Source organism: Meleagris gallopavo, chromosome 15, assembly GCF_000146605.3.
Source record: "Meleagris gallopavo isolate NT-WF06-2002-E0010 breed Aviagen turkey brand Nicholas breeding stock chromosome 15, Turkey_5.1, whole genome shotgun sequence".
In the NCBI taxonomy this organism is placed as follows: domain Eukaryota; kingdom Metazoa; phylum Chordata; class Aves; order Galliformes; family Phasianidae; genus Meleagris; species Meleagris gallopavo.
The window spans coordinates 10,537,620-10,558,035 of NC_015025.2; the positions used below are offsets into that span (position 1 = coordinate 10,537,620).

General features: G+C 41.8%; 3 protein-coding genes across 8 annotated transcripts in view; 2 read left to right on the forward strand and 1 right to left on the reverse strand.

The window, feature by feature from the left end:
- Nucleotides 1-1,944: 1,944 nt before the first annotated feature.
- Nucleotides 1,945-7,576, reverse strand: THG1L (tRNA-histidine guanylyltransferase 1 like). 3 transcript variants are annotated; one of them, XM_003210361.4, is made up of 6 exons: nt 7,306-7,576; nt 5,975-6,151; nt 5,389-5,558; nt 4,602-4,690; nt 3,854-3,961; nt 1,945-2,721 (listed from the first exon to the last, which is right to left on the reverse strand). In XM_003210361.4, the coding sequence occupies exons 1-6, from the start codon at nt 7,485-7,487 to the stop codon at nt 2,560-2,562; spliced, it is 888 nt and encodes a 295-aa protein (XP_003210409.2). In that variant the 5' UTR covers nt 7,488-7,576; the 3' UTR covers nt 1,945-2,559. The 3 variants fall into 3 exon arrangements, with proteins under 3 accessions (XP_003210409.2, XP_019475985.1, XP_019475986.1); XM_019620440.1 differs by lacking the exon at nt 7,306-7,576 and adding an exon at nt 7,095-7,252; XM_019620441.1 differs by lacking the exon at nt 7,306-7,576 and having other exon boundaries at nt 5,389-5,463; nt 5,975-6,041.
- A 135-nt stretch (nt 7,577-7,711) lies between these two features.
- On the forward strand, nt 7,712-14,670 carry SOX30 (SRY-box transcription factor 30). 3 transcript variants are annotated; one of them, XM_003210378.3, is made up of 5 exons: nt 7,712-8,365; nt 9,529-9,768; nt 10,865-11,044; nt 12,813-13,305; nt 14,229-14,670. In XM_003210378.3, exons 1-5 carry the CDS (start codon nt 7,732-7,734, stop codon nt 14,599-14,601), a joined length of 1,920 nt encoding a protein of 639 aa, XP_003210426.1. In that variant the 5' UTR covers nt 7,712-7,731; the 3' UTR covers nt 14,602-14,670. The 3 variants fall into 3 exon arrangements, with proteins under 3 accessions (XP_003210426.1, XP_019475983.1, XP_019475984.1); XM_019620438.1 differs by having other exon boundaries at nt 7,712-8,026; XM_019620439.1 differs by having other exon boundaries at nt 7,712-7,804.
- Nucleotides 14,671-17,827: 3,157 nt separating this feature from the next.
- The window catches only part of ADAM19 (ADAM metallopeptidase domain 19), a 30,272-nt gene continuing 27,683 nt past the window's right edge, over nt 17,828-20,416 (forward strand). Inside the window, exons 1-2 of one of the 2 annotated variants that reach the window (XM_010719020.3) lie at nt 17,829-19,632; nt 19,838-19,920. In XM_010719020.3, the coding sequence (XP_010717322.1) occupies nt 19,533-19,632; nt 19,838-19,920 (183 nt within the window). In that variant the 5' untranslated portion in view covers nt 17,829-19,532. Of the gene's footprint in view, nt 19,921-20,416 lie in introns of both variants that reach the window. The other variant, XM_019620436.2, reaches the window with a different exon arrangement.

Here is a 20,416-nt window from a genome sequence, read left to right on the forward strand (position 1 = left end):
CGCCGTGCAGCCGCAGCGTCGGGCGGTGCTGCTCGGAGCCCGTGCACGAGGCGAGCAGCACAATCTTCCTTTCAGTCCATTAAATCCTATACAGCTCAGAAACATTTCTCAAAGGAAAGGCGATGCTGTGGTACCGTCGCTGTGTGTTTTTACTGTAACAGATTCCACCGCCTTTTAATTAGTATTTTGTAACTGGCTCACTGCTTCCTGCTACAGCAATAGAGCTGACACAGTTACCCACCAACGACACAAAGATCCACGTTTTCAGTGCAGTCAGGCCCTATATGAAACTACACATGAGAACACCACATACTTGAATCCATTAAGCACACAAGGTTGAGTTTTTTTTCTTCTCCCAGCATTGAAATTAACAAAAATGGAAGGCTGTGGCTGTGAAGCCAATTCATAGCTTGGTTCCAGTGTCTCCCATCCATACAATGTTTACTTACTGCACGTTGTAAGGATGACTTAAATAGAAAACACTCCAGGAATAAACCTGATAGCTCTGTTCAGACACACACCATGTGCATGCTTAAGGAGACAAAGCACAGCACGTATCAGACAGTCACACTGTGAGATTAAAAACCTACAAAATACTGTATTGATACTGGCACAACGCTGGCAGCAGAGGCAAACCCAGTTGGGCACAGCCTTGAGTGTGTATATGTGTGTATATCACATCCCCTGTCATGCAGCAGCCCGTGGAAAAATTGAACAATACAATACCTACATGAGACATGACCATGGTTGCAATATTTTCTCATCTTTACTCAGGCTGCAAAACCCAAATATTGCCACTTCTGGAGCGGTTGCTCTACAGGCAGTGTCTGAAATTAGGTACCAGGCAGGAACACGGCTTATAAGACTGAAGAAAATTACATTTCTGATTTTAAAAATACACATCAAAAAACCCCAAGCCACCAGAGAAACAGCTCTCAATGACTGCAGCAAAATGATTCATACAGAATCGTCTCTCACACTCCCTCATATTCTCTTCCCAGAAATTGTATGTGCCATTCTACCAATTAAGTATATATTATTCTTATTGTTCAGCATTAATTAGTTCAGAATTAGGATACATCATGGAGCTTCCTGTCCTAATACTGTAACTGCACAGACTATCTGTTCATTCTCAGAAAAAGGAAGAAGGTGCAAGTAGTATTTCAAAACAAACCAAAATGCCCATTTATGGACTTTTGTTTTTCATTTAATAAGAATTGCACATTGCCTTAAATGTAGAAGTTCTTGTGAGAAGAAAAGCAAAAAAGCAGATAAACCAACTCAGCTCAGCACTTACGTGATTTTGTCAGTACTATCTGATCCTCTTTCCATTTCTATGGGTGGTCCCAACTGTAGTTTCTCCCTTAACAACAGCTTGCCAACCAGATTATGGTTCTAGCACCATGTTTCTGAAACCAGTATGGTTAAAAGCAGTAATATCATTCTTATAGAAATACAATTATAATGATGTAACAAGCATTTGTACTGAAATAGGTTATTTTCCTTGAACTCCCTTTCTCCTGGGGCAAGTCCCTTTACGTTAGCAGAAATCTTTCTGCTCTGAGACGCTGCGTGATTTGTTTCAATAGATTAACTAATAGTTAAACAGTGATGAACTTCAGCAACAACTCACTCCCCCATCCCCAGAGTATACAGTCATGACTGCTACATCTGTATTTACCCCAGGAAAACCAGAGAACAGCAAGAAAAGTTCTTATTAGCATAATCCTTACAAGAAAATTCTCAATTTGCTGCATTTGCCCCTCCATTTTAAGTAGTGGATAGATGACTTCCCAGGCTACAGAAGATAAGAGCACGATGTCTATTTATGCCCTAACAGAATTAAAGTCTGTACAGTTTCATTACTCTCAGACTATTTGAAACCTTCACTAATTATTACTAAAAGTCCCAGCAATGAGAAAGTCCAAATAATAAATACAGAAGGAAGAAATAACTGTTTTTTAATAGTTTAAAAAGTATAAAAACCCTGTACGTTTGACAAAAGCATTTAAAATCAGTCATAGGAAACTGCTGGGGTAATTCATTTCTACTCTGTACGGATCAGTCATTAGGAAGTTGAAGAGTTTTTTCACTAATGCCACAGAAGCCTTGAAATTTAATACTAAATGTCACTTGAACTGACAAGTCTCTGTCTCTGAACTGAAAGTAAAAAAATAATGACTTTTTCCTCTGCCCTTAACTATTCAATATGCAAGTTTTTTTGTAAGCTGTCAGTTCAGTAAAACATCCCATGATTTACATGCTATACAAATACATAACATTTCTATACACTTTTTCTGCATGTATATACAAGCATCAGTCAGTCAAGATGAGTTCTTAACATTTTAAATATAGTATGACTTAAGGCTTTCCACATGGATCTATCTTTATATCAGACGACATAGCAGCATCTCATTTCCAGGCAACTTTACAGTGCTAAAAGCAATGTAAATGTTGGAGACAATTCACAGGTTAAAATCTGTCAATGACAATCCATACTTTCCCAGTTGCCAACAACTCAAGCAGAGCAAAATGAACTACCAGTTACACTCAGAGGTATCAGCTATCCTCAGCCAGAATCTCAGGATATTCCTCCCAGAACTGTTCTCCAATAATGTCACAGTGCAGGGGAACAACTTTAGTCCGAGTCCGGGTCACTTCAACTTCCTTTTCTTCTGATTCCTTTGGCAGTTTAATTTTCTTAGTCATTACCTCGTTCACCTGAAAACAGTTGACACATTAGCAGACATATAAGACATATAAGAAGGGATTCACAAATGGACAAGAATAAGAGTTATAGTAAAAGTAACTATCAACCCTATAGCATACTATAGAATTTGAACACAGAAACTTAAGAGTCTATTCTGTTTGACAACTGATACATCAATAGTTGAAACTGCACATCATCACCATGTAGCTTGAGGAAGTTACCTCAAACTCCACACAACTGACTGCAAGTATCCTTGAATAAAGCACAGTATTTAACTCAGAACCACTTAAAGTAAATGGGAAACCTCAAAAATGTCCAAAATCAGTAAGAAAAAATAACGTATAAGGATCAAGTGAAATATATTCCCAGGTGAGAGCCTCTACTTGTTCTAATTATTTCAAATGAACTAATAGAAATCACTGGCTAAAATGGAACAAACAACAACAAAACACAAAAAAACAACCAACAAACAAGCAGATTAATACTTTAAATTTATACAGACACACACATATGTAGGAGTCAAAAGATAAAACAAATTAAAGAGAACTCTTAGCATGGACTGATTGGGTTCTGATCACATGAAACACCCATATTACTAATTAAATACATCCTTCTGAGGTAAAAAGATCGAAAGCCATGAACATTTACAGTTTCCTGGGACTGACTTCATACAGAACTGGTATTTCTTACACTAATTCTGCAGCCGTTACGCAGAATGATGAAAATTTCTGAGTTATCCTTAAAAGGAATTCTCCATTAAGATCTGCAATCTGTAGTATGTACCTTAACATAGGCAAAGGGTACTAAACATACTGCCAGCTGAGTTACTGAACGTGTTATTGAATGACTGTGACTCCTTTGCAGTGAAACTGACAACAGTTACTAAAATGTACTTTATTCCAAGAAGCAGAAATTCCTAAATTCTCAAAGCTGCTATGCTTATAGACGTGGTTATTTAAAACATCTTCAAAACACTTAGTCACCTTTCACTACATCATATGGAAAGTTTGGTTAGTTTAATATCTCTAAAAATAAACATCCACAGAGCATTATTCCCATTTGGTAATCACTCAGACTAGCTTTCTGGCCACATTGTAGCTATTTAAAACAAGAACATGAAGCAAGTGGTAATAAAGTTTTTACCTTCTGCCATATTAAGACAGTTCCTTTTCTATACATCAAAGGTTCGTTGTTGTAGTTGATGTTGAATTCAGAAAATAAAATTTCATTCTTATCTCCAGCCAAAGTTCCCTGCAAGAAAATGAAAGCAAGTACTCTTATAGAAGAAGACAGAAACAAATCAACAAGGTTACAAGCAAACTGAACCTGCAGAGCAGAAGATGGATAAATACAGGAAGTAGTAATGGCACTTAAAGAGGTTTTTCATCTTTGAATTACAAGGTGTAATTGCTCCTCCCCAACACAGGAGTTATTTTCAACTGCCAAACAGGGATATTAAAAACAGAGGGTTTTTTCAAGTCTGTCTTACATTTTCAAGATCAACAGAATGTCAACAGAAACCAAGAGAAAAACAGAAATAATCTCCTGAAATCTGCACAATGAGACAATAATACAAGAGGGATTGGGAACCCATACTAATTGAATCCTCTCATTTTATTTCTTGCTTACAGATACCAATATTTACATGATGTTTTCAAAATTTCTGAACTCACTAAATAAGAAATTAAAATACTGGTAAAATTCCAGTTAAAATGTATTATTTACTTATCATATTATCATCTTTACAATTCAAGAAGTTGTTGAATATGCACTCACAAAATTATTATACCAGGAACAGAAAAGTCAGCCAGGGCTGTGACCAAGCAAGGAGCAACTTGACAGACCAGATGATTTTCTTTGTACTTAGAACACAGTCTTGAGAGATTCTTACCTGGAGTCTATCCTGTGCTTGCACTGGTGTCAAACCACTCCGCTGTACAAGCATCCAAAACACTGTGTTATAAAGGTTATTGATGTGGCCTACAGAAGGAAAAAAAAAAAAAAAAAAGAGTATTTACCAAATCTGACTGAATACTCAAAAAAATAAAGAGCAATTTAATTCCCAGAGTCACAACAAAAAACTTCAGAGAATAAATAATATCATTTGGTAGAAAAGATACAGTCTTTGTGATGCATTTTTAAATGCACTGCATATTGTTAATAACTAGAAGACAGATTAATTTTACATCTGAAATGGAAGAGCAGAGGGAGAAGGGAGTTTTTGTATGACCTTAGTTATCTCAGTTTGAACAATGTTAATGGAGACCTAGAAATGAAAGCAAACACTCTCTTTCAGCATGGTATATGCAGCCCTTTTAACCTCTATCACTTTCCTACTTTCCTACATTTTAGAAGATTTTCATTTAAGATTATTTTGGTTAAAGAAACCCAGGAATATGAAACAAACAGTCACAACCAAATTCTATTAATATTTCCTGTACTGAATTCACACCCAACATGCAGCAAATTCAGTCATCATCTAAATATTCAGAATTCTAGCTAACACTTCTGCATCCAGACAAATCCCACTACAATACAAACACTTCCTATTTAAAAAAATACCACCCTCCCTGCTGTTCTTTAACTGACAAGTTCCATATACAAACACAATGGCAATAAGGACATTTCTATTCAGAGAGGATGAGAACTCAACCGTTCCGTTTTCTAGAAATGCTTACAATCAGCCTGTCTCCAGCTGAGGTAGTCCTTTAAGTTTTGGTTGCTGGGATACAGCACAATTCGTCCATCAAATCCTGGTGGGTACAGAAGTTGCTGGTCCTTAAAGTAATCCTTCCAATAGAAAACGTAACTTGAGGCAAACTGGGAGACCACATGAGTCATGAACTTACTTGTAAACACAAAACAAAGGGAAAAGAAAGGCATTCATCAGTATGACAATATGCACCTATAACCACGATGTATCAATAGCAGTAATCCTGGTGGACATTATGACAATATTTCTTATATAGTGGTCCAACAGCTCAATGGCATAATCTTTTATAAATCAAGTACATGAGTTTGGAAAACAAAACACTTTGTTAAAGGAAGCCCTGTTTTACCAAAACTACCTAAAGCCCCACATCACTAAACGCTACAGAAACACCGCTTGCAGAATTCACATTAAGAACCAGAACTAGTTGTAGTGTGCATTTCCAAATACAGCCCAGCCTGTAGCCTCTGCGTACAGATAAAGGCAAGACTAAAGATGAGGGCCAAGGCAAAGGCTTAGAGACAAGCTCACTTTCATACCAAAGCAGGTGTTACCTTGCTCTTCTTTTAAACCATTTACTCTTCCTTTTGAAAACAAAACTGTATTCATCGCTCTGTCCATAAGCAATAGCAATATCCTCCAACTCCTGCATCACTGTCTGGGCACACTTGGTCATCAGATGAAGAGCACGGTCATCATTTGGCTTTTTGAACTCATGTTGCTCAGCAAACCTTCAAGGAAAAAATGGTAGAATAAGAATCCTTTATAAGGTCACTCGGAAATGTGAACTGATTCATTTTCATCGTATTTAGTTTTTGATACTGATTTACAATATTCAGCCAATACTAACAGAGAATTCCTTACAGATGTGAAGAACAGTAACAAAAAATTGGTTTTACATAAGAGCTGATCCAAAAGTAATGCCTCCTATGCTGGTCCACGATATCAGAGGCAGATGTTGGTGGCATGGCAGTAGTGGTTGAACCATCCCACCAATATTCTGTTACATTTTGTTGCCATGTGACAGATGGCAGCAGAGGGGCAGTCTGACATGGAAAGGACATGAAGCAAAGGTATAGAACAATACTCCTCTGGGTGGAAAAAAAAGGCACCCACTCACATTCATCACTTGCTGAATGTTTATGGAGGCCAAACAGTAGATGTCAGCACTGTTAGGCAGTGACTACTGAGTTTTAGCACTGCGACAGTGGGTCAGCTCTGCCGGTGCCAATTCATGCAAGTGTGGCATACAGGCTCTTATTCATTGCTGGCAAAATGCATAGTTCATGGTGGTAACTGCATTGAAAAATAGTGTTTTGTAGCTGAAAATCTTCTATATCAAACAGTGCTATTGTGCTCTTTGTAGCTGTTGTAGTTTTGAAAGAAATAAATCGGAAGCATTATTTTCAGAGTAACCTGCATACATTACAGAAAACCTTTTCTCTTCCTCATCATGCTCTCACCCTAACCCATCACTCTTATTTCACCTGGATTCAGATGATGATAAATACCATTTCCTGTAATGCCATTTCCTTTAGGGCACCTCAGTCCTACCGAGACAACACTGCCAACAAACACATCAAAACTCGGCAGCTTTACTGAAATCAGACCCGAGCAAACCAGAGATCAAAGCCCCAGCAACAGGACTTATCCTGAAGAAAGGTGAATGCTGACCTAAGCACAAACACGGCCCCTCCACACCAGCTGCAATCCCTCCCTCCCCACAGGTACACCGTGTCCCTGTCACAGCCACACTTTTTAAGCGGGACGTGGCTCTTACAGCCAGACACATACCCCCAATACCAGGTCCAGGCCATGGCCGCGTTGCTATAGCAACCACCCCGCAACAAGCGGCCCGCCCATTGGCTGCCCGCCCGGCCTTCACCTGTGGAAATTGCGGCCGTCCAGCCGGACCACTATCCAGCAGTTGGGCAGACAGGTGTCGTCCGTCTCAAAGTCCCGCACGTACTCGAACTTGCTCTTCGCCATGGAGAAGCGACAGCGCACACAGCCCGCCCCGCGATCCGCCGAGATGGCCGCCACTGCCGCCCGCAGGCAGCCCAGCATGGCCAGAGCGGAGGCGGAAGTGTAGCGCTACGCTTCCCCCCCCTCCCAGAGACGGCGCAGCATTGAGCCCTTCTAGGCGCCTGGGAGGACTTCTCTATGGATCTCGGATGCGGGTCTCCATGGCGACCGCATTGTGCGTTGGTGGGAGGGGCCGAAGGGAGCGTTGCGCTCTCGTTGGTGACGGCGGCGCGAGGGCGCTGCGAGCGTTGGGGACCAACCGCAGGCGGCAAACGGCAGCGGCGTCATGGAGCGGGGCGGGGGCGGCGGCCACGGCCCGGATTCTGACCTCGATCTCTGCTCTCAGGGTCCCTCAGGCGGTGAGGAGGCCCAAGCGCCCCTCCAGGAGGCGCGCGTTAAAGCCAAGGAGCTGCAGCAGCAGGACGGAGGCTTCCCCGCCCGTCCTGAGGGCAGCAAGGAAGCGGGAGGGGAGCTCAGGTGCTCCCCAGCTCCATGGGGGGGAAAAGAGAAGGCAAAAGAGGATCGAGAAAAGTGCGGCGGAGAAGAGCAGGAAGACGTGGTGGTGGTGGAGATCAGAGGAGGTGTGAAGGAGCCCCGTCCAGGAGCGAGGGCAGATGGGGATGAGGACGGTGCTGCAGGCAGGGCCTCGCGTGGGCCCGCACACGTCAATGGTGATGGCGGCGTGGCACAGCCCGGAGAGGGGCTGGGGGTCCTCCCTGAAGACCTGAAGATCCCCCTGGTGCTTCGCCCTTTGCCGCCTGGTGCCCGTATACAGGTCCAAGGCCCCCTGCTGCCAAAGCTGATCCAGGTGTCAAAGGGGCCCGTGAGCCAAGTGCCTCTTAAAATGCAGACCCTGCTGGAGCCTTCCGTAAAAATTGAAACTAAAAACGTTCCCCTCACAGTACTGCCCTCCGATTCAGGTATTATGTTAAGAAGCCAAGTCGGCAGGGTTTTGGTAAGGGACATGCAGCTGACAGGTTATCAGGAGAAGTGGAAAGACAGCACTAGAGACCTATCCCTCTGGATACACTGTAGTTTGTAAAACCATCTAATTCAGTGTAATGTGTGAGCTACAGGAGCACTGAGTTCTCTATTGGTTTGTTGGAATCAATATAGAGCTTGCTCCCTGCCTCTACTGAACCCCTTTATAAATGTTTAGAACCACACTGAATTCTGATTGCAAGTTGCAGTTAGGTTTCTGCTTGATTTTTAAAATGGAGAGTTCATACACCTCTCTAGGACAATTTGGGCATGTTAAGTGGTGAACATTTTGTAGTATCTGGGTTAGATGCTTAATTGTTCTGGAAAGAAAAAGGCTTTTAAAATTTATGTTTTTTTAGGCTTTTAAAATTCATGACTTCAGCAAAGTTCTAAAGATAAGAAGACCTTCTCCCTTTATTGATAGTATGGAACAGTTCATTTCTAAGCCTTTTGCTGAAGGATCAGCTGTGAGGGTTCTGGCTGTTCATTATATCACCAGTTCAATCCAAACACAGTCTGTGTTTACAAAGATGTAAAGCTAGGTGTCATGTAACAGTCAGTTGGTAAAACAGATTCCTCCAGCAAATGACTGTCCATATCTGAGGGGAAAAAACCCATCTAGAAACCCAGCACAGCAACAGTCTCAGCAGAGAAGCCAGAGACTGCACAGTAGTGGGACTGAAGTGCCATACCAGTGCTAGGTCTTGCCTGTGCATCGTTAGGGCTTTTGGATACACAGTTCTGGGGGAGATGACAAATTTGCAGTGATATGGTCTATGCCATACTGAGTTCAATTCATAAACAAGTTACAGGAAATGGTCTAGCCAAGTGAAATCCAAACTGTCTTAGCAGTCACGTGTGTTACATATTTTTAAAAAGAGAATAAACAACAAAAGCCATGCACATGATTCCTTATACAGTGGTTCGGTGGAGGTTAGTAGAGTCTTAATTATTTTTCTAAGAATTGCTCTCCACATGTGCAATGAATTTTGTGTATTCTGAAGCTCTAGAGATTCTTTTGACAGTCACTGAAAAGCCTTTTGATGTGATCTGTACTGCGTGTATTGCCTGGAAGATGATCTTTCCTCATTTTGTTGCATAGGTATGCCAGATACTCCATTCAGCAAGGACAAAACTGGCCACGTAAAGCGTCCAATGAATGCATTTATGGTGTGGGCTAGGATTCACCGACCTGCCCTAGCTAAAGCCAACCCCAATGCCAATAATGCTGAAATCAGTGTTCAGCTGGGTTTGGAGTGGAGCAAACTGACTGAAGAGCAGAAACAGCCCTATTACGATGAAGCTCGGAAAATAAAACAAAGGCACAGAGAGGAATTTCCTGGTAAACATGTATTGATTTACCTCAGTGTTTTAGTAGTGCAGGATTCACAGGAGAAAAAAATATAAAAACACAAAAAGGATTTCTTTCATTATAGCAAAGAGAAGAGTTAGAAAACATGACACAAATTTCAAGCACTCAGTCCTTCTATCAGCTTTCTAGTGCTTGTGAAAACATATTCATCTTGTAGCATTCAAAAATTATGTGCATCTTTTAGAGCCTCTAATGATTCCTACATTCTCAGACCACCACAACTCTTCTTGCCATATGCAGAGGTTATTGTGAGCATTGCTCCAAAACTCTTAACAAATTTGTTTATCCACAACACTGCAGTTTAGTTAATAGGATAGTAACAAAACATAAGAATTTGCAACACTCTTTTTGAAAGCTGTTAAGATATCAGGTGTTACAATCCTTTTTGGTGCCATAATGCTGCTAACTCACAATTATGGCTAGACGAGACCTGATTAATATGTCATAAATAAGCAAAAGATGAAGTGCAGTGCTCTCTCTCTCTCTCCCCTGGGCTGCTCAGTGTAAATTCAGTTTATTTAAAGTCTGCTAGTGTTTAGTTAATGTTATATGTCAGAGGCAAACATATTTTTTATTGCTAAAATCTATATGGGATTCCTATTGAATCATATTTTCCATTGTCTCTTGTATTATGTAAAATTTGTGGGGTTAAAGAAAAAATCAGAAAAGACCCACATTTTGAATACAGTCATGATTTCCTTCAGGACTGGAAAGCCAACAGTGTTGTGTTCTCCTTACCATGCTTTCCGTAGCTGTGCCCTGTCACTCCCTACCCTCCTGTATTTCTTTGTCTCACTAACAGTTACAGTTCAGAAACACAAACACTGCCCAAATGTATCCATTTCCTTTCCACCTCTGATAAAGCACCCCATTTACTCGCTCACTGACAGAAAGGCAGTTTTGCTATTGAATTTTGAGAGCATTTTGAGAACTCTTTGACTTTTTTCTTATTTTTTTTCTTGAGTATAAGGTTAAAAGAGAGAGAGAGAGAGAGAGAGAGGGACAGAAAAGAAAAGAAACAGACCATCTTATAAATGGTATATCTGCATTTTTTCATCTCTGGCAGGTTGGGTTTATCAACCACGACCAGGCAAGAGGAAGCGTTATCCACTGGCTGTCTCTGCTGTATTTTCCAGCACTACCCAGAATATCATCACTACAAATCCAGTTGCTGTTTATCCCTTTCCATCGCCTGCATTCCCTGCTGCCATGCACAATATTCAGAAAAATACTGGACATCCAATCTGTGAGTTGCAATAGTAAATGATTTTAAAAATCAGGAATTTACCTGTTATAGCAGAAGTTATATATCTAGTCATGTAGATGTATTTAAAAAATGATTTCTCAGTCTGCATGGACATTACTATTTCTTTCAGTTCTCCTCTGTACTGCACCTCTGCCTCCTAGTTTCTACCTACTGCTTCCTCACACTTAGCTGCTCTTTAATTCTGTCCCCCTCTTCATCCTCCACAGGTGCTATTGTCTTTGTAGTTCCTGGTGCCTCCTGGATCTCTCTGGCTGTCTGTTATTTAACACTTGCCTCCTGAAGAGCTATAATCATTTCACTTCCCTGTTCTGTCTCCCTCACCCATATCTTTCCACACCAGATCTAATTGCACTAGCATTCAAACCTGCTCTATTAAGCCTAGAAAGTTTTATTAGCTTATTACCTCCACTCCAATGTTAGTGTTCTTTGCTAGCAAAGCACCACTATTCTAGGGCTCAGCAACTTATGCTCCACACAAGGAGGCAGAATTGTCTGCAACATGATTAGAAATGAAGTTAGAAGAGTGTTGGTAAGGTGTGATATTAGAAGTCACTAAACCTGGAAAAGGAATTTTTCTCTTGCATGTTTTCCATCAGTTACTTGGGTGTTTTGTGCACCTCTGGAATAGTTCTATGCATAGCTGTTACCAACTTACACACACGCATAGTCTGAAGAAATGCATTAAATGTTGCACGTAACCTGGAAAGATCTTCCTTTTTTATTAGATATTTCAACAGTGAAATGGAGTTTATTATGAGAGCCCACGTGCAAACATAAATATCTAACCTGCAGTTTCTCGTGTTTTGTGGTGAAAGAGTTCTGGCTCCATAAGTGCACGGACAGTGGATCACGACACAGCTTAGATTCAGGCACTGGACTTTAGTGAGACAAGAAAAGGAAATGCCTGTTAATGCTGTATGGTAATATTTGGAGACATAAAAGAGAGCACTGTACTTTGTTCTGGTGAAGTTTCTGAAGTAGAGATGTGATCATTTCTCAAATTGTTCCATAAATTTGTCAGAATTAAGTGTTTTATTTCTTACCCTAGTGCATCTTACAATGTTATAGTGTCCTCAGATGCTACTATGTTTCATTCCTACTACTGTGTTTACTATCCTATTGAGCTTGAAATCACTCTCAAACACAAATGGTAAAATCTAGAGGCATTTAAGTCTCATTGACGCAGCATTTAGATGCTTAGACTACCTAGTGGTTTTTGGGAACACTAATGTAGTGTGTTTTGAAATCTTATTGTGTAAAGGCAGTCTTTAACATGAAGTATAATTTGGAAGTGTACATCTGCAAAATGTTTTAAAGTGAAACTGGCCAGTGGAAATGTTTGTAGGTGAAACAAATAAGAAAACATATCAGAGAACTGTTCTGTAACTATTACTTCTGCTCTTCACTTCTGCTTTGGCACCATGCAGATTTATTAAGAATTTGGCTCCTGCCACCTCAGCTAGTAGACCTGGGATTTCTTCTGATCTTCAGGCACTAAATGGTAGTTCATTTTTCATTCACCATTGTTTTTGTTTTGTTTTGTTGAAGGAAGATTAAGCATATGGACTCCAAAACCATGCCAGACACACATAGACCAATTGGCATGTGACTGTGAGTTGCAGGGAAGCGATGCTATAAAATGTTTTGGAGGAAATGGTTCTGGCTCCAGATGTGGTTTGTTATGTCACTATTTATGAAATCTCTTCCTTTACTTGCGTCTGATAAATAATTCCTCTCTTTCCTAAAGGTGAAGCTCCTTCTGCCACCCGGCTGCCAGCTTCTTCTATTCAACGTCCAAGTCCAATTAATCTTTTCCGACCTGCTATTGCAAGCACCACTCCAGTAGCAGTTCCAGCTCCAACCCTGCCTCTGCGCCCTATAATTGCATCACAGCACTTTGCTGAGCCTACTCAGAGAGAAGCTCGTGATGTATCATCTGGATCCTATTGCTTTCTGAAGAGATCAACACCAATCGTTGTTGATCTCTCCAGTAGAAGTTCAAGTACCACAACAAACACTAATGACAGATTTTCTGTCCCTAATAGCGAGTTCCCAAAGGAGTACTCAGGGATTTCTGCTTATCCCAGAGGTGTACTTCTTCCCCAAGTTACACCTCTTCCTCATTCGCATCTCTGTGAGAGTCCTCCCATTGGCCAGGCAGCCAGTCTGTATGGAGTACCTCCTCAGTTTTCATTTTATCACCCCTACTTCGTTCCTGGACCTCACTATTTCCCCTCAAGGTAATGCAACCCTTCATTTCAATACCATTTAGATTAAGTGTTAAAAGGCTTTAACTTTCAGAAAGCAGATGGAGCGTTCTTGAGACAAGAACACAGTGCCAGAAAGGAAGGGTGCTCTTCTCTTCCCATGACTTCTGTGTGCTGGGACCTGCTTTCCTGAGGCTGCTTGTAATATATGCATAGTTATTGAAGGCTCTGTGGTATGATTTTAGTAATTGGCACTCCCAAGCCCACAGTAAATAGAAGTATCTTCTCTCTACTTTGTGCTCCTAAGTGCAGTTAGATGCACTACATATGATCTCTACAGAAAAGTATTAGGTAAATATACTTTCAAAATAATCAGATGGAATTAAGTAGGTGTGTGAGATGTCTCCCAGCTACTTATATGATTGTAGTTGTCATAACTACCAATATTTCTGAAATCTGGTCCTGTGGGAAATGTCTTCAGAATTATTACATCACTAATAATTACTAATTTATCCTTTGCAGCCTCTGGGTAGTAAATCAGAGAAGATCACCTAATCAAAGTATTTACAAACTAACACATGTAATACCCTGTTAGTATTTCTTATACTTTTTTATACCGTTCTCAGTATGTACATTAATGTACTGCAGGCTTACTTGATTCTGTTTTATCCATGACATTAATTCTTTAAAACAATGGGGTTTTGATTGTTTTTAAAGTAATGTCATGTCTGTGTTTACTATGAAAGGATGCATATGCAATCCTTGCTAATACAGAGTCTGTGTATGACTCTTCTTACGAAACCAGTGTTTAAATTAGATTTAAATTAGTTTAAATGTCTCTAAAGTATGTACTTTGATGGTTTCATGTAAACTAACTTAGACTAACATTCTGATTCTCTTAGTTGGATGAAAGTCCAGGCTATCTGAACGACTACTTTCAATCTCTTTCATTGCAGCACGTGCCCATTCAGCCGTCCCCCTTTTGGCTGTGGGAATTTCTCCAGCTCAGTGCCTGAATGCCTCGGCTTCTATGGAGACGGCTACCAAAAGCAGGAGATGAAGTTTTCACCTCTGGATAGAGATTACTCTTTCAGGGGACACCCAGGGGGAAGCATACGTGAAGATTCACGTGTCTGCACACACCTCGAAGAAGTGACCTCTCACAGCAGCCACAGTGAAGAGGGCTGTATAAGCCCCATATCACAGCTAGACACTGGAGCACTTGAGAATGATTTGCCATCCACCCCACCTTCTCCTTCCAGCATCCAGCTAGTCAATGTGACTGACAGTGAGGACGAAGAAGAAAAAAAGGTGTTGCAAGAGCTGTAATTTTTAAACCAATTGATAATCCAAGAAATTGTTGTAGAAGAGGAAATAAACATTTTCATCACCACCGTCTTCAGAGAATGTGTTCAATGGGAAACCCATGTAGCCTGAGCAACCTGTGCATGTCATTTTGAGGACTCTAATGAACTGTTTATATTTTGAGAGGTCACATACAGGTTTGGGAATGTCTAAAAGCTTTCTGAAGTTTCACCTGGTTCATCAGGGCATTGCTTGGACTCTGGCTTAGGAAAGCACATACACCCAACTCAAAACATTTGACAATGTATTTTCCTGAGGAGAGATATATTTAAGCACATCCTTTTATTGCTCCTCTGAATTAGAATACTGCTTTTTATTGTTTACAGATGTTCTAATGGTATTTTCCATATTTTTAGGTGTTACTTTAGGAATTTTAGCAATAATTCTGGCTGCAGTAAAATAATCTGAAGCCCAGAAAGTGATGCCAAGAATGATTCTGCAGTGCTTTTTATTGTTACTTTCATGAGACAGTTTTAAGTTTAATTTGGTTAATTTTTACTCTACTCTGCGTTTGTAGTACAAATGTTATATAATGCACTGATAATATAGATCAGTTTGAGTAATATCTTAGTCTGTAACCAGTTCCATTAATGAAAAAGGATTGCCAGGATGGCAGGTGGATGTGTGGTAGAACCTAGAGAGAAGAAAATGGATGGGATCTAGTCCTGTGTCTTACATTAGTGGACTGTGATTTCATCTGAGTGTAGTTATTACTCTAAAGAATTCTCCAGAGAATTCCAAATTCCCTGAGGAATATCAAAGACTTTTAATAGAGGGGGTGTCTGTGCTGAACTCAGAGTGAGGAAATTCAAAAATTTTTGGCCCAAATATGTAAATAATGTTACAAATGTTTATGTTTCTGTATTGCCAAAAGGAGGTCATTTCTGTCCAGGAATTCTGTTATCTTTCTGTTGTTACATTTGAATAAACTCACCTGAGTAATGTTCCCCTAGTTTTTCATTTTAACATGAACATCGAACTGATTTCAGTGTCAGTTGTATCCTGTGTTTTCCTGTGAAACCAGAACTGTGTGTGAGCTTCAGTGGGGTGAGGCATTCAGCATCTGCTGTGCTGGGTCCACCTGCTAATGAGACCTTGTTGTTCATTTAGGAAAACACATTATCATATCCTCGATGGAAGTCTCCTCTGTTTAATACCACAAAGACCATAAGAAGAGAAGACTGAAGCTTAATGTATCCTGAATTTCTTAACTGGAAACAAAATGTAAGACTGATTTTCCTGCCTTTCCTCTTAGAGCTCAAGTCCTGTATCAGACATACAGGATCTGTGTCTGCAGATACAGCATTAGAACCAGCTCTCTCTGCTGTTTACCTTAATCCAAACTAAAAATCACCTTGCGTGCTTCACAGTTCGAAAAATATCAGATGAAGATTTTCTAAAGATATTTGGGGCTGTGAGCAACCTGGCCTAGTGTGAGGTGTCCCTGCCTATAGCAGGAGATTGGAAATAGATGGTGTTATAGGTCCCTTCCAACCCAAACTAGTCTACGATTCTGAAGTTTGTTTTCCTCTTGCTGCTAGAATAACCTAACAACTTTTAGTAGTGTGCTTCTCATTGTCACTGCCTGTGGCTACGCTTTTGCAGAGATTACTTTCTTCTCCAGAGTTATTGGACATTTTTATGGGCTGGGGTCATTAGAAGCCCTTATGTCATTAAACCTGTTCCCCTCCTTATAAGCATTTGCTACTTTGGTACAAATACTATTGGAAAAGTTTGTAGTGGAGAAAACTGCAGTACTTTAAATATACAAATATAGTTGAAAGGATGCAACGTGTCAGTATATACAGCCACATACTGATCTATTCATTTCTTTGTAGGAATTAAGTAAAATTAGCAGCAGTGGCCCACCCTTAAAAAAAAAATAAAAATGGAAAGAGCACTTTGACAGTATTTCAGTAACAGCATACTGGAACAAGCCCTTGTGTGGTACCTGATCATCTTACAGTGCTTCTCCCTCTTTGGCAGGCAGCTGCTCTAAGGCTCTCCCAAGTATTCCTGCTATCCTGCTCGGATGGTGGAAAAACAAAGCTAATCAGAAGATCCTTTGCTCAGCCAAAGCTGTTCTCAACTCTTAAGGCCTGAAATAATGAAGTTACATCACCAGTTCCCTTCACTGATTCACAGCCTTCCTCCTTTGATCATTTCAAGTGATCTGAAAGAGGAAAAATGTTCTGAAAAAAGGAAGACTTCACACGCGATTCAAGTTAGCCAAGACGTTTACCATTGGCGCATCAGAAATGCTGAGGTGACACAGGACAAAATGTCATCTTCTTTTTCACTTACTAAGATTCACTTACTAAGTGAATTCACTTACTAAGATTTTTTGGTAACACTTTCTCCAATTTCAAGAGGTTTTAATGGTGGTTCATTATCAGCCTTCCTTATTTCTGAACAGGGAGTTCAAATGAAATTTTACAGAGTTCTCAGTTTGATACACACTCAAATCATTCCCTGTGTAAGCCTGTTTCCCTCACAGGCTTCTCTCCTCTCTGAATCTATCTTTCTATGAGCTTAACTCTTAGTATACTTCTAAGTTACAACAAATGGAATGGGAGAACCATCACCTTTTGCCTGCAGCCAACCTGAAGAGTTAAACCACCTTGCATAGTGCAGAGCTAGTGCAGAAACCCTGCTGTAAAAGCGTGCTCAGCAGCTCTGACTGGGGCAAATGGAAACAATTTCCAAACCGACCGAATGACTGCACCCCCACCCTGTGTGCTGCACAGGAGCTGCTGCTGATAGGTATATCCTTGCCTTGGTCACAGGAGATGTCACGGACAGATAAGGCACCAGAGAACAGACCACCACATTCCCAGCTGATACTTCTAACCAGGCAATTGGGACTGTGGGGGAAATGAGTCTGTGTAATTCCCAGATAACAGAAAGCTTGATCTTGCTCTGTGAATCAAGCAAACATCCCATTAAGAGCTTTTTGAAGAAGTGGGTCCAGGGCAGGATCTGAGTCATGCTGTGCCAGAGGCAGTTAGCATTACAGCATCTGAGCACAGCTTATAGGGCTGGGATACCTGCAGCTTTCCATGCAACAATGCCTGAGCAGTGTAAGCGATATATCATATAAATATAGATTAAACTATTTATAACGATAGCACAGTATGTGGTTATATTTTTATAGAGGGCCTTACTGCTGATTATAAATTAAGATATCAATTCTCATATTACTAAATCCAAAGATAAAAATATCACTATACAGCAAATGCAAATGCTGCATATACTTTATTTTTATGACACTTGAATTATGACCAAAATCACAAGCAGCTAAGCAGCAGTTATTGGCCCAACTATTGCAGCAATTTTAAGATACATTCCTTTTATTTCATTTTAAGCTTTTTTGAGCTGATCTTTTTGAGAAATAGGTGGAACAGCCCCGTGAAAATTCGTCATACTGGGAAGATCTGTGACAATCCTTCAGTGCAAGTGTAGGTATTCCTCATCAAATATTATTTTTCTCTGGACAGAAATGTCATGCAGGGATGAAAGCAGAATAGCTGTCTAAATTTGGGTTACATTTTTACTTCTTTGTAATAAAAGCACTGGCAAGAGTGCCGTTGTTTTCTTCTCTATTACAGGCAGCTACAAATTAATGGGAGAGTTCACAGAAAGCTCTGGGTTTCCTTTCAAGATACTTGATGGGATTCAAAGAGCTGATTTGGTCCCTGGATTTCCACCCTGAGAAACTGAATTATCTGTGCGAAGGACATTTGTGACCTGTTTGTGGGTGAGGTATAAAGTCATTTATGGCATGGCATTTCCTGTGGGCACAATGATCACAGCAAAGATCTTCAGTTAAAGAAAGCCCAATGATTTCAGTAGTATATATAAACCACTGGACCACAGGCAAAATCATTACTATTATTCTCAATTGTAAACACATTATTCATTTCCTATTGGCCTTGTTTAGCAGTTTATTCTGCAGTGTAGCCAGGTGCAGATTCTCCCTGTTCATTACGCTGGTTTTCCTTCCTGGTGGTTCACTGACAGGCACATTAAGTACAGAGATGAATGGAAAGGGTGTTGTGGATAAAGCAGACCAATGGCTGAAGTGTATGACCAACAGGCAATGCCTTTTCTTGCTGTTCAGAGCCAAGCCCACAAAAAATGCAATCATCCTCCCTCACAGCCTTGTTGGTGTAACTGCACCTTGAGATGGCAGTGGCTGTGCTGTTAACCAGCTCATGCTCTGCCAGGCTGCCAGCACCTTTCTCACCAATATCCCTGTGCCAGTGTCACCAAGCCTGAGTCAATGCTGCCCAGCATCATCCTCATGGCAGAGAGCTGGCAAAGGGATGGTGCAGGGAGTCAGCCCATGGGTCAGCCCTGAAGGGTGCAAAAGAAGCCAGGGATACTTGCTTGGGAGCTTCATAGAATGAGCAGGGACCATGAACTGTGTGTGCTCCTTCCAGCCCCTCCGTCTGCCTTAAGGGGAGAGGAGCAGTGAATCTGGTTCTGCTTCTGCAAAATCAGCATAAATCACAGCCTATTCCCTCAGCTGCCCATTGACAATTAATTTCCAGAGAGATAAACGGTTTAGGATGCCTTTGGCAGCGTGGGTTCAGCCATGGAGAGTTTGGTTGGGTTATGCAGTAAAAAAACAATGTCATAGCATAGCTCCTTTGGGAGCTGCTTGAAGGCGATGCGCCTGCTTCCTTCCAGCAATTCCTCCCTTCTTGCTGCCTTTGCGACGGCTTTCTGCGCTGACAAAGGAGGGAGGAGGGAAAGACAGGAGGGTCTTTGCATGAAAGCAGCCCAAGCTCCCACCGAGCACCCGGGGCTGGAGTGGAGAGAGGAAGAAACAGGCAGGAGCTGTAGGGCGTGTTACGGGTGGGAGGAGAAAGCCGAGCCGGGAGCTTCTATATATGAGGGGTGCGGTGGCGAGCCGAGTCCAGCCTGGAGCCATGCGGGGCCGGGGGCTGCTGTGCGGCATCGCCCTCTCGTTGCTGCTGCAGCCGCCGCGCAGTGAGTGCGGGGACATCGGGCTGGGCACCGGCGGGGCGGGGGGCACGAGTGCGTTCGTTCTGCCGCATGAGCCTCGGGGAGGATGGGCTTGGGATGGCACGGGGCTTGGGACGTAAGGGTATCTATCTCCTCCTGCTCCCCTCCTCCCAGTTTCTCGTTCTCTATCTTGGTGCTGAGCCGTTCGCCTCCTGTTCCCTATCCCCAGGCGCAGAGGCTGGTGGCGCAGAGCCGCAGCCCGCCGTGCTGGTGCTGAGCTGGGACGCGCTGCGGAGCCCGGGCGGAGAGCAGGTGGGTCGGGTGCGGTGCTGCTGGGCTGGGCGCCCCGTTCTACGCCGAGCTACTGCAGAGCGCTGCTAGGTGCAGGGATGAGGCCGCGGTTCCTGCGAGCCCCCGCGGTGCGGCTGTGTGTTCTAAGCTGAGCTCTGCGATGAGGCTGAGAAGTCGGCTGCAGTCAGGGTGCCGCTGCATCCCTCCCGAAAGCTGGGGAACGCAGGGCGAGCTGGCTATCTGCTTTCGGCATGCTGCTCCTTTACACGTGCGTCCTTGCTGCCCTCCATTGAGGCTTCCGATCGCGTCTCTCTGACCTACTTTAAAGCTTTGCTTTCACTGAACTGAGATGGACCACAGCTGTGAGGGTGTTTTCCTTAAAAATATATAAATAAACCTCATACAAATAAACAAAACCCAACAACAACGCCAAAAAATAAAAATAAAATAAAAAAAACAACTCAAGAGCTCAGGTGCAGATCGTAGTGACAGAATGTTTTGGGTTAGAAGGGATCTT

What these genes read in the sequence shown, in the direction of transcription:
- THG1L (XM_003210361.4), bottom strand. Translation starts at nt 7,487, where the DNA reads ATGCTGGGCTGCCTGCGGGCGGCAGTGGCGGCCATCTCGGCGGATCGC. An exon ending in TGGTTTAAAAGAAGAGCAAG is followed by an intron (nt 5,559 to 5,974) that starts GTAACACCTGCT and finishes TGTGTTTACAAG; the next exon opens with TAAGTTCATGACTCATGTGG. An exon ending in AAGCACAGGATAGACTCCAG is followed by an intron (nt 3,962 to 4,601) that starts GTAAGAATCTCT and finishes ATTTTCTTGCAG; the next exon opens with GGAACTTTGGCTGGAGATAA.
- SOX30 (XM_003210378.3), top strand. Translation starts at nt 7,732, where the DNA reads ATGGAGCGGGGCGGGGGCGGCGGCCACGGCCCGGATTCTGACCTCGAT. An exon ending in AGTACTGCCCTCCGATTCAG is followed by an intron (nt 8,366 to 9,528) that starts GTATTATGTTAA and finishes TTTGTTGCATAG; the next exon opens with GTATGCCAGATACTCCATTC. An exon ending in AAATACTGGACATCCAATCT is followed by an intron (nt 11,045 to 12,812) that starts GTGAGTTGCAAT and finishes TCTTTCCTAAAG; the next exon opens with GTGAAGCTCCTTCTGCCACC.